This window comes from Trichoplusia ni, chromosome 1 (genome assembly GCF_003590095.1).
Source record: "Trichoplusia ni isolate ovarian cell line Hi5 chromosome 1, tn1, whole genome shotgun sequence".
NCBI classification, from domain to species: Eukaryota; Metazoa; Arthropoda; class Insecta; order Lepidoptera; family Noctuidae; genus Trichoplusia; species Trichoplusia ni.
The window spans coordinates 5,098,423-5,110,752 of record NC_039478.1 but is presented as its reverse complement, the minus strand read 5'-3'; the positions used below and the strand labels follow the sequence as shown (position 1 = coordinate 5,110,752).

The following is a 12,330-nucleotide window of genomic DNA, read 5'->3' as shown; positions in this document are numbered from 1 at the left end:
AGGGCTCTGCGATTCCGCAATTAACAATTGTTGATAAATACAAGTGTACAATAGATACAATGATAGTCCTCATACTTGTGACTCTTTGAAGAATTATAATTCCTTTTTGTCTTCTTAAGAAAATGTAGGAACTAATTTTACACCACATTACTAATAAAACAAAGAAATGAGACAAGAAGTCATAGCGACTCTACATTTTTTCGGAAAATATCTTAAAATAAATACTCAAATAAAAGTCTTACCAAAAGCATTTTTGCTGTTTCCATCGTTATAGAAGTAAAGGCAGGCGTCTTTCAGTACGCAATATCGCTTTGCCCAGGACTTCCACTTGGACCCAAGCTTCATGAGGTATCCAAAGCAGTCGGGTCGTGGGATCGAAGATGGTGGTAATTTCATGTTCCTCATAGTCACTTCAAGCCAACCGTCGCGCTGGAAAAATATATAACATTTATATTACGTCTAAGATTAAAATTACTTCAAGTTATCATGCTGTATGAGAACTCCTTTTGAATGAAACAAAACTAATCTTCCTTATGTTGGTCTTGTATTTTAAACCGTGACAATGAGTATCTTTATCACACGTTATCAAGAAAGCACTCAACTGTTATTATTTACAATGTTACTTAACTTATACAGTAAAAGTCTAAAAGATAAGCCACTAGTATCAACAAACAATTAATACTGATAATAATGCCATCTAGTGCAAAACGCTTGAACTACATAGGCGTCCTTTCTCGAACAGCTTTATCACCAAGATAGCAAAAATGTATTTTTATAGCCAACATTGAAAATATAGTATTTATCATTCAATTAATATATTATTACTGAAATCAGCACATATAAAGGTACAAACCTGGTTACTAGCGTCAATAGCATGGGCAAGAACTGCGCGCCATCTAGCGGCTGCCTCAGAAGTGTCAGCTGCGAGTTGCAACCTTGTGCCGCCACCGCGGTGTAGGCGGAACCCATGTGCCCTACCTGCGTCTTCTTCGGTAAGTTGATAGTTAACGAGCATGAGAGCTCCCACTGGATGAATGCTCTGGAAGATTTTGGAGTTAGTCAATAGATGGCAGTGCATCAAGAATTGGGAAAAAGAAGAAAATTTAACAAAATATTATCTCCACGGTGTTTATACTCCGCCGATACTCAATTTCGTTCGAAATATTATCATATTTAGCTCTCAACGAAAAATTAAGTAAGTATAAAAAGTGACAATGGAAATAAAGCATTTGAAGCTTAATCTTTCTTGAAAACATGTATGACATTGCATCATTATCCACTTAAAAATAAAGTCCTATAAAAAGGGATATTATATAATCCCCAAATCAGTCCAAATAACCTCAGGATTCTAATTCATACTTACAGAATCAGTTTTATAATAATACAGGCAGTTGTCCCTCTTGAGAACGAACCACCGACGGGTCCAGCGCGGTGGGTGGTGCGGTTTTATGGGGGCGGCTCGCCACAGGTACCCAGAGTACAGTGCCGCTGGTCCTCCTTCATGAGCTAGAGAAGCCACAACTTCGCATGTACGGGCCACCTGGAAGCAACGAAGATATCAATGGAAACAAAAGAGAAATATAGGGACAAATTTTGATAGTCAAGTTTCTGGGTATATGTATTACTATGCCAAAAAATAAAACAAATTCGAATTTACTCTAGATTTGTATAGGATATGGATATTGTTTAAAAAAATGAATAAATAATTTTGTTTTTGGTACTTTATGATCAATATCATGAAGAGCACTTTAAATGAAGAAAAAAGAATCAGAAAGGTTATGATACTTGGTTTTTTTCCACTACTTTAATAGAAGCCAGATGCGGAAGCTTATAAGAAGGCAAAAAAAATCATGGGAGTTTATTTTTAATGCATGAATCACCGAACTGATTTCACTTATATTGGGAGTGAATCTTCAGAAACATTCGTATTTAAGTATGAACATCCTGCTAGTTAAGATTCTTCCCACACTTGATAATCTAAATAGATGTAACACCCTAAAAAAACTTCAGAACTAAGCAACATGGCAGTGTTTACAATTCTAGTATCTACAATTTAAACGTAAAATACAAATTTATTTGACCTAGGAACTAACAGAGGCACAAAACTCAAAAAAAAAATAAACTAGTACCTTATTATTTATCAGCTTTAACAAATAGGCCATATTGTATTGATATTATTTGTACGACAATTTTGTATTTGATGGACTACGAAACTTTTTTGACCCGTCTGTTGCTCAAAATGATGTAAAAAAATATTTTGAGTAATGAAATTAGTAATAATGACTGTAAAATGTCAATAGTCTCTGAGTACATGAAAACAAAACAAAAAAGCGAGATGCAGATTTCGACTTTTATTACCTGTGCTCAAATCCTATACCAGCCATTAAAATATATTTTAAGAGTAATACAAAACTTACCTCCAATTCAAGTATTTCTGACCCGGAGTGCGCGATCTTCACTACTTCTGAGTGTGTCTTATCTAAAACATTGATTCCTGAAAATAAATTGATGAGCATCATTTATTGCAATCAATCAGTCAAGTGGATTTTACAGGGTAATAAATTTTGCAATTGAACCAAAACGTTGGTAGGATTTTGCAGTTTAAATATTGATAAGAGCACATCATCTGCCTGTGCTATTAATAGGGCAATCATGTATTATGGTTTATTTGTACATTTTTTGTGTTTTATAAGGATTATATGTAGGTACTGAGATACGAGAAAACCGAGATATATAATTTAGTTTAAAGCTTTATCTATATAAATAAGTTCCTGCCATAACTTTATATTCATATTGAATAAATGTTCTTGGAATGAGAAATGTACGAGTATTAGCAACAAGATTTTAACGTTGACTTTTCTCTTTTCATAAAGTAAAGATTTATTTCATTTAATAACTCCGTGAAAAATCTTTGTTTTCATACCATTCGATGTGTTTAAGTATCAATTAGTAACAGTGCTGAGTTTATTATACACTCTGGAATCGAGATGAAAAACGAAATATTTACCATTAACGGCTATAACAATGTCTCCGACTTCCAATCCTGATGTTTCTGCCGGCGTGTCGGGTTCGATCGCTGACACCACTACTGGCTTGCTTCCATGAATCCGGAAGCCAAACTCTTCATTACCACGTCTTACCACTACTGTCTTGTCACTTTCTGCAAGTATAATATCAATGATGACAAAAATGAAAGAGAAAAAACCGTTGATCAAAATCCAAAAAATGTTTGAAGACTGTTTTCCCTTTACGATTGAGTCTATCAGAAGCTGTGTTAAAAAGTGTGGGCTTTGATTGATCGTAAATCTGGAGCGAATTAGTAACAAGGTTAGCCATCAGGTTTTAAAAACATTTTTGGGAACAAGGACCAATACAGTTCGTAAATATCACGATTATTTGCAGACTTGTCCAACGAGGAAATATAGCAATCACTTTTTTCGCAATAGACTCAGCTTTAGCGATACTCCGTATTTTCTTTGCGTCATTCCCGGCCTAATATTTATTTTCTTATCTAAATAGTACAATGATGTTGGCCTAGAGACGGCAATAAACTCGCTTGAGATGATCTGACCATGACACACATACGAGCTCAACATGGGAAATGCTGGCGTATCTGTTCAAATATTTGCACAAAAACTTTCGCTTTTTGGCCATCATCCAGAAAAGTCATACGAAAAAGTTTCATTCATATAATGCATTAGTAAATAATAATGCAATTAACATTCCATCTAGGATGTACTTCCACGTTTTTTTTTTCAATTAATGCCTTTCAATAAAATATGTATTTTAAGGGGTGGTAACAAAACAAGGAAACAACAATGAAGAAAGCTCTAAAATTACTTACTTAATTTAATAAAAGCGTGTTAAAAAGAGCTCAAAATATATTATGTTAAAAGTAACACATGGTTATAGAAATATTTCATTGCACATTATTTTAAACTATTTTACCACATGGTTCAGGAGCCACAAGCCTGCTAACTTGACTCTGTCGACACCATAGCATCAGCATCAATTTGAGGATTTCCTCTAATTTCTGTCTTATACTCCCCTTTCCATTTAACGTGTCTTTGACTAAAACATAAAACAAAACCAGAAAATAAATGCACCTCTGATCGTCATACACTTCAATATAAACGAATCCAGATAAATTCAAAATGTGCTTTTAAAACAGATTCAAATTCAAAGGCATTCAGGCCGACACGAAAAATTACTCACATGAATGTCCCATTCTTCAAGAAAACTCCAATGGTCCAAAACTAAACCCGTGAACTTTTGAACTCGCGATTGTCACTATAAACTGTACGTAAGCACTGCATATAAATTACGTCATTAACCGTCGTCTAGACAAGTTATGCCATGTAAAATCAATACGAACTAAACATTTGCCGAACGTCAGACGTAAAAATATCATCTGGCCGCAGTAGCGTGTCGTCAACAACTGAACACTGACGTTCAAATACGCTACGAGAATTAAATTTAGTCGGCAACAGATCGGTCACTTACGATTCTGAAACGATTTCGTACCTTTCACTGATAACTAAAATTACTCGCGTGACTCATGTAAATGGTCCATTAAAATTCATTACTTTCATGTCAAGGTCGTCAATATTAACGAAAATTAGACATGCGTGCATGAAGTCATTGGCAGCAACATTTTTTTTTCTTGCCAATGGCAAAGATATATTCAAGAATTCGGGAGACATTCTTAAAATAATAGGTGATGTTATTTAAATAGAAAGAGTACTAGGAATAGTTCAAGACGTCACACCGTCGAGCGGTATGGTTAACTATTTGTTAGCAGTGACGCAATATGGTTACTGTTTTATAATAGCTGTAGTGGAATGAACGGCTTTATATAGACTGTAAACGCGGTTCAAGACTGTTCACTGTACATTGTACAGCGACTTATCTCGCAAGTTTTTAAGAATATTTTGCCATGGTAACCAGCTAAATATAAGAGTCCGACTATATCAGAAAATCACTCTTCACCATAAGCTCTTGTACATACATTTTTTTATCGAATAGAAACAAAACAAATAGTGATTTTGAAAACGTTTATTTTTAAATGCCACTTTTACTATGTTATTATTTGGGTGATGTTAAATTTCATATCGTATACGGGAAAACAGACTTCAAAAACTATAGATTAGAATAGAAAAATAAATATTTCGTTAGATTACTGCTTACCAAAGCTATTATCGGCCTGTCGTCGATTGAGTTCTATGCAAGCACGTCGATGCACTAGCCTGTGTGTCAATGCCACGTATCTCTTATTAAACTCCGTTTCCGATTCAGTTGGATCCTCTTGTCCTGAGTCAGAACTATCTAAAGCGTCTGTTGAGATGACAACACATACATAAATAACATTTCTAAATTCAACTATATCACCATGTGTTTAAAAAATAATTATACAAGTAATGTCATTGCTGTGAAATTTACAAAATTCATAACATTGCAATTTTTGGCGGAACAAAACTGCGTTTTTAATAATCGTATCTGGATCAGATCCATATTTTATTTTAATATATTAAAGCTGTGATTCATGTACACATTAAATGTTCATTATCTGTAAATAATTTTGGTAAAAAGCCGTTTTAATTTATTCGTTATTCGTTTAGTAATATAATACAAATTCCTGCAAAACGATGCCACTTTTAAGAGTGATATAACCCACATTCATTCGACTATTTATTCTAGTGAAGTCACCGAGATATATTTTTGTTTTTATTCGATGATTAGGTAATTGGGTAGCTTTAAAGCAATGACATCAATTTCAATTACATTTATTTTAAAATAGTTGTCCTCTACCTGGTGGAATTCTGGTCCAATGATCATTGTTTTCTGAGAGCAATATCCAGTTACCACACCACCATGGTGCAGCATAGATTCCTTTTTCGTCACGACCTCCTTCGGCACCTTCCGAGCTTCCAGAACATTCTTCGTGTTCTGTCAAATTCAATGTTAGTATCGTATGACCTTTCACCGTATTTATCTCAACTTTACCCTATTATGTTTAACTTACCATCAGGGTCCACACTAGCGCTAGATCCACCAAGCTTGTCCAGACTGTTACCAGCAGACCTTGCAATACGTGTATCTTGAGGTTTCTCACTTGAAGCATATTCTTCCTTGCCTCTTTCTTCAGACTGTGAAATAAAAACTTTTTCAATATCCTGATGTAGAAACTTCTTGAATTATTGACGTAAAATGAGACTTATGTCTTGAATGACATCAATCTATTTCATGACAATTCTGTGTCGTAAATAAACATGGCAAATATTAAACATATAATTACTTTTGTTATGTTATGGATTGTTACTATGCATTTGTGTATCGCTAAGAGTAAGAATGATGAGCTCGATTCAGTAACTTACTCTTCATTTTTGTCTGTAAAACCTCAAGATGATCCTTACTTTCCCGACGACCAGTGGTTGGTTAATGCTATACAAGAGATTGCTTATTATTTACGAAATCACAAGTTCAATGAATGGGACCGAAGGCATATAAAAAATAAACCTAAAAGTAGCTCCATCGGTTTTTATGCAGCATTTCCTGAACCGAAATTAAGATCGGTTCATTGGCAAGTTCGAGAAAACTGTGGCCAAAATTTTTATAAATGTATATCGTACCTATATAGTGTTATAGATTCTGCGCCGTTTACAAGAAGTGATGATGTTTCCATGATGTTAAGTAGAAATGAATCGTTCAGTAACGATACGGCTATCAGTGATTTGAACAAGGACTGCAAAAGATCCCTTAAATACGCAGAAAAAACAGGTCTGCCATTTGATACACCGTTTGATAAGTTTTTTTGGCGAACGTCAGCGTCTTACTACATGTGCTGGTACACTATGTTAGGAACACCTGCTTTATCTATGATTGGAGAATCTTGCGATAATTTTGCAAATTGCTTGGATTCAAAATTGCGACATAGAAATTACGATCCTAGATCTGATGACAAATTATCATTCGCCTGTGCTATTCATAGCTTTTGCCCAGACCCATGTTGTCCAGTCAAGCGCGTGAGGTCAATAGATGAGTGTCCTAATATCAAAAAGAATCCTTGTCTAATAGAAAATAATAAGTCTGCTAATATATCAAACCGACAATGTTTATTTAATCGTCAAGAGAATCAGAATTTGGAAGATATTATTGCGAATAATTGGAATGTTTCTTGTCATTGTAAAGAAAAAGGTTTTGAATGGAAGTCGAAATTTGGAATGTGTACAGATATTAACGAATGCACAAACAACCAGCACAATTGTGATGGTAAAACACAGACTTGTTTAAATTTACCGGGCAGCTACCAATGTATATGTAAATGGGATTATTTTTATGACCCCGAGATTAAAAAATGCGTTAATCGGAACATAGTCCTAAAACCTAGCCGTAACGAAAGCTTTAGCTATTTTAAAATATTTGATGATTTCAAAGGGTTTTTGGAATTAATTGGATTATGGCATACTCCTTAGGGATAACATTTTATTCGTCCATCTGTGTCTTTGTATTTATATGTTATGTTTTCTAGTATTTAATTTTTTTATACAAGTACCTTAGCGCGGACATCCTGTCGGTTTCGATAGTAATGTCGAGATTTATCTTCAGAGCGGTATCTTTTGTCTAGCTTCTTGTATAGACGAGCGCCACTTGCATGTTTCTTAGTTGAAGCACAAGAAGGGGAATCTGCGAAACCAGCTGGTGCTGGTACTATATCTGGCGTTGCATCTGCGTAGGATTCCTATGAACATAATTTATTAAGTGCTTGCATTTGCATACAAAACATGTTTCTTACTTCTATTATTTCCTTCTCTTCTTCGTCTCTATGATTAGTAGCTCATACTATTGTACTATTATTGAAAATATACAATTTATTTTAATTGGTGTTATTACTCACGTCTGTATGCGAAGTCCTAGAAGCTACGCTATCGTGTTCATGAGAAGCGGTTACAATATGAACCTCCTTGCCGCAGTGCAGACAATGTGCCTTGGATTCTCCATCTGCTCCTATTAAACTGTGCTCTGTTTGCTCTGAGTAAAATACTGAATCAGAACCCGGCGATACGGAGCGAAGAGATTCAGCTGATGCAGCTTTTGCGAATTTTCCATCTAAAACAATAAATAATTAAAAAAAGACATTTTTTTTACCAAACTCTAAGGTAAGGCAATATGTGCATACTGGCAACTCTGATGGTTTACCTTTTTTCTACTGGCTTCATATTTAGTAAAAATAAAAGCATTTGGTCAATCGCATTCATCATTCTATTTTAATAACTTACCTCGGTCTTGTTTTCTATGGTGCCTTGGAGATGAAGTTGGACTTTTAACGTATCGCAGAGGTGTCAATCTGGACCCCGCATTAGTAAGAGTTCTTGTCGTTTCTATATCTTCAGCTTCAAGCGAACTAATGCAGGGAACTGTAGGTATTGATTGCTTTCTACGCGGCAAACTACCGGGTAGAGATATGCTTTCATTGGAGCCGCTTTTCCGTCTTGGCCTATAATAAATTTAATATTTAATGAACTGCCTTCTTGAAGTGAATTACAAATAAATTCATTTATCTTACCTGTACACTGTGTGATTGTTGGAAGTTGTTGGAGATTTAGCGTTATTACAATTATTAGCAGTTTTTCTTCGAGGGCTATCGCGTAAACGCCTGTGTTTTCTTGGAGATAGATTTCCATTGGTTGTACCTATTTAAAAATATTTTATAAAATAACTCTTTTGTAAATGCTTAACAAGTACACTCGAATTATGTAAGTTATTACATACCTTCTTTCCTGTATTGTTCACTGGAGTCATCTGAAGTAGGTATATTTAAATGAAGTTTCATATTAGACCCCATAGCTTCCCTCCTTTCATAATGTGTTGGTCTGTAGCTATGATTGCCATCAGAAGTTTTACTTTGAGTCGGACTTTTAGCTTTCAGCTTAGTCCTTTTTACATATCTTTCGCGTTCAACAGGGCGTTTCGGTTCAGAATCTTTTTCTTTTGAAACTTTTTCTTTGATTGATTTTTCTATATCAACTGGTTCTCTTGGTGAAGATTGGACACTTTTAGCCCTGTCAGCAAAGTGTGTTTTCTTTTTTCTAACCTCTGGTGCTTTTTCCTCTAAAGGAGACTTAGCGGTAGATGGTTTGAAGATACTTCGTTCAGATTTTTGGCTTATGCTGTCAGGATCTTTTGGTTGTTTCCCCCAGTCATCTTGGGAAGTAGAAACAGAGTCATCGTAAGATTTAGAAAATTCTAAAGTAAAAGCTTTCTTCTTCCTTCGTTTATCATCTGATAACCATGATTTGGGTCTAGTTGATGATTTGTATTTTTGCGAATGTTTGTATGTCAACCCACCATCATCGTCGTCTTCAGCAGGACTTTCGTAATAACCTGACGATGAATAGTGAACACTTCTTTCGTCATCTGACAGTGAACCCTGTAATTAAACTTGGTATTAACATGTGCATTGTACTTAATTTTAGTGAGGCACACAAAGTAGGGATACAAATGATGACACACAATGTGGAAATGATACTAAACAACAGGATTTTCAGGCGACCTTTGAATACAATGAGACATTTAACTACACACATCATTACCATCATTTTTGGCACAAGTTGTTCCTTCTCATGAATGGTAGTGGTTGATTTGTCTTCTTTTGGTTTAGCGTCACTACATTCAGGCAGTTCTGCTATCTTATCAGTTGGTGTTTTATCATCAACAGCTTCCGTAACATTAGGATTCGATCCTCCTATACTATAACTTCCACTTGAACTACTCTTTCCACTAATTGTGCCACGTATAGTCTAGAAGTAAAGATGCAAGTAAGAAAACAGTTATCTTATATCTAACCGCGATATTTTTTTTAATGTTTGAACTCACCTTGGGAACTTTAGGTATTTCGTTTTTACATTTAATATCAGTCTTTTCTCTCTTGATGTGTTGAATGGTCGGAGTAATGTCGGCTTTGACTTCAATCTTTTCAACAGTAAGCTTAGGTAACCTATCAGGTAATGGCAATGGAGGTGATGCGAGGTCTGGGACTATGAAGTCGTCATTTATTTCTAGAGGTGGGGAGAAACTTGGCACGATCAAATCTTCAGCGATATTTTCAGTTCGAGTCGAAGAATAAAGGCTTGAAGCACTTTCAAAGGAAGACCCTTCTTGTGTTTTGTTATTTTCTGGATCTATAAATGAAGATTTTTTATAAGGTAATGACAAACAAGTGATTATTCTACTTCGGCGATACTTACTTTGGTTTTGATTTCTACTGTTACTTTTTTTAGAACTATCTGAGTTCGCTGTAACGTAGTCTTCAGTTGTTGTTGTACTTTCTGATACATCGGTAGTGTTAATTTTGCCTGAATCAGTTCTAGCTAGACTAGTTTCACTACTAGCTGCTTTGGCTAATGGAGGCTCAGATGGAGATTCAATTATCTGATTAGGTATTGCTCCATTTGGTTCCTTTTGCTGAGCCTTTTTTTGCAAATCTCTTCTCCTAGATGGACTTAGTGCTCTTTCTCGCTTTTTGTTTATAAAACTCGGAGTTCTTTTAAACGGAACATCGGCCAAGTCTAGGCTTGGGTGGGTTATTGCAATAGCAGGTGTGTGATTTACTTTTGGGGGTTGTTTTGGAGGAGATATTGTCTTTGAAATTGTCGGTTGTTTCGTGATGGGTAGTGAGACACTTGGAACAACAGCAGGCGGTGATAGGGACGCTCGTGCCTGAGAGCTAGAGCTAGACGTGTCCAACTTATTTCTTGGAGATGTAGGTGACTGGCTCTAAAATAGAATATTGTATTAGTTATAAATAATTTATACTTATCTAAACCTTAAAAAGTATGTTATATGTTCTATAACAAAACAGTTTTCCAGACACATTACTATGTCAATTAGTTGTAGATCAAATGAACTAAGTAAAACAATCAATATCGCAGGACTGTGTATTATTTTTTAGTACATACTTGTGATGCATCGAATTCCTCATCTAAAGCATCAGTATCTAAAGAAGATCGTTGTTGATGCTGGAGTAATAAAAGTTGTTTTCTCCTTGAAGTTGGTGTTAGCAGAGCCAGTGCTCCGGGTGAAGCAGCCAACGAACTTAAATCAGAAGAGCTAGAAACGAAAATTGAGTGTTATTAAAATGTCTGCCATTTACGCAAACAATTATATCAAGGATGTGTGTTCTTTCTACCTTATAACTGTCCCATTTTCAGTGCAAGAATCAACTTGTAACACAGTGGTCTGCGATTCATTCCACAATCCATCGGAATGGTCCCTGAAATGTTCAATGCTTATAAATAATTATTAAATATATCGGTTCCCAGTGAACAAATATGATTACTTTTTTTACATACCGGGTTGGATCTACAGTCAATGATTCATTTGAAGCACAAGGCGAAACTTTGTCAAATGGTGCAAGAATAGTTGTAACAGTGTTTGAAATAGCAGTGCGTTTTACTTTTTGACCTACTTCCGCTTCAATAGTTACTGGCTCTGGTGAACCAGGACTAGATTTGGCAGTGCTGAAAGGTAAATCATTTAAATTACCTATGACATTTGACAGGAAATTTCTTTACATGTAGGATCATTAAGGCATTGGGATGATCAATTTGGTGATGGTTTCAATTTCTTGATATATTGAGTAGCTGGGATCGAACGATGCTTTACTTTAACTAAGCCTCTAGACGCCTAACTAATAATTATAATCGCTAAATAAAAATTTTTCAGCTAACTGTGAAGTCTACATACCTGCTCTCAGGAATTTCGTCCTTGTCAATTATGATTTCGGTCTTTTCTTCAAAACTTACGCTGCGATTTCTAAATGGTTCATGCTTGTAACTAATGTATTTTTCATGAAAATCTTCATATGGTGCATTCCCATCTGAAGAACTATGGAAAGAAATATGAGTGAGAGCTGATGGAAGCATAGCATTCAAAATTATAAGCCTCAAACTAGCGTTTTTTGAATGTTGGAAAATAGAAGAAAATGTCAAAAGACCTAAGTGTATCGTTGCTCAGAAAGAAATTGTTGCAAGTCTGTGAATGTTACGTGCGATGCACCTAAAACTTATGTGTTAAGAAGGTCTACGTACGTACAGACAACTTCAAATTACGTAACACTATTGCTTACCTGAATGATCCATCCGGTTCAAATCCAAATATACCTTCGTCTTTTATAGGTGTCTGATTGTAGTTTTGACCGACATACTGTTTGTATACTGCTTCCCTTTCCCGGTCTTCTCTCGTCATGTTCTCTTGACTGGTAGACATTACTATGGGCGCATCTTTTATACCATCACCATTCGTTTGAAGTTCTGATTTTCTTCTAAAAGCATT

General features: G+C 35.4%; 2 protein-coding genes across 2 annotated transcripts in view; one reads left to right on the top strand and one right to left on the bottom strand.

Moving 5' to 3' along the window:
- The window catches only part of LOC113500251, a 124,244-nt gene that overhangs the window by 2,270 nt on the left and 109,644 nt on the right, over positions 1-12,330 (bottom strand). The window contains 20 exon segments of the mRNA XM_026880960.1: positions 243-429; positions 854-1,039; positions 1,364-1,540; positions 2,418-2,494; positions 3,008-3,160; positions 5,188-5,334; positions 5,809-5,946; positions 6,023-6,146; positions 7,553-7,738; positions 7,895-8,106; positions 8,277-8,494; positions 8,564-8,690; positions 8,770-9,424; positions 9,426-9,797; positions 9,874-10,773; positions 10,956-11,106; positions 11,186-11,269; positions 11,349-11,516; positions 11,743-11,883; positions 12,125-12,319. Of these exon segments, the coding sequence (XP_026736761.1) occupies positions 243-429; positions 854-1,039; positions 1,364-1,540; positions 2,418-2,494; positions 3,008-3,160; positions 5,188-5,334; positions 5,809-5,946; positions 6,023-6,146; positions 7,553-7,738; positions 7,895-8,106; positions 8,277-8,494; positions 8,564-8,690; positions 8,770-9,424; positions 9,426-9,797; positions 9,874-10,773; positions 10,956-11,106; positions 11,186-11,269; positions 11,349-11,516; positions 11,743-11,883; positions 12,125-12,319 (4,598 nt within the window).
- LOC113491691 lies at positions 6,170-7,557 on the top strand. The gene has a single exon (XM_026868808.1). The coding sequence runs from the start codon at positions 6,270-6,272 to the stop codon at positions 7,470-7,472; it is 1,203 nt and encodes a 400-aa protein (XP_026724609.1). The 5' UTR covers positions 6,170-6,269; the 3' UTR covers positions 7,473-7,557.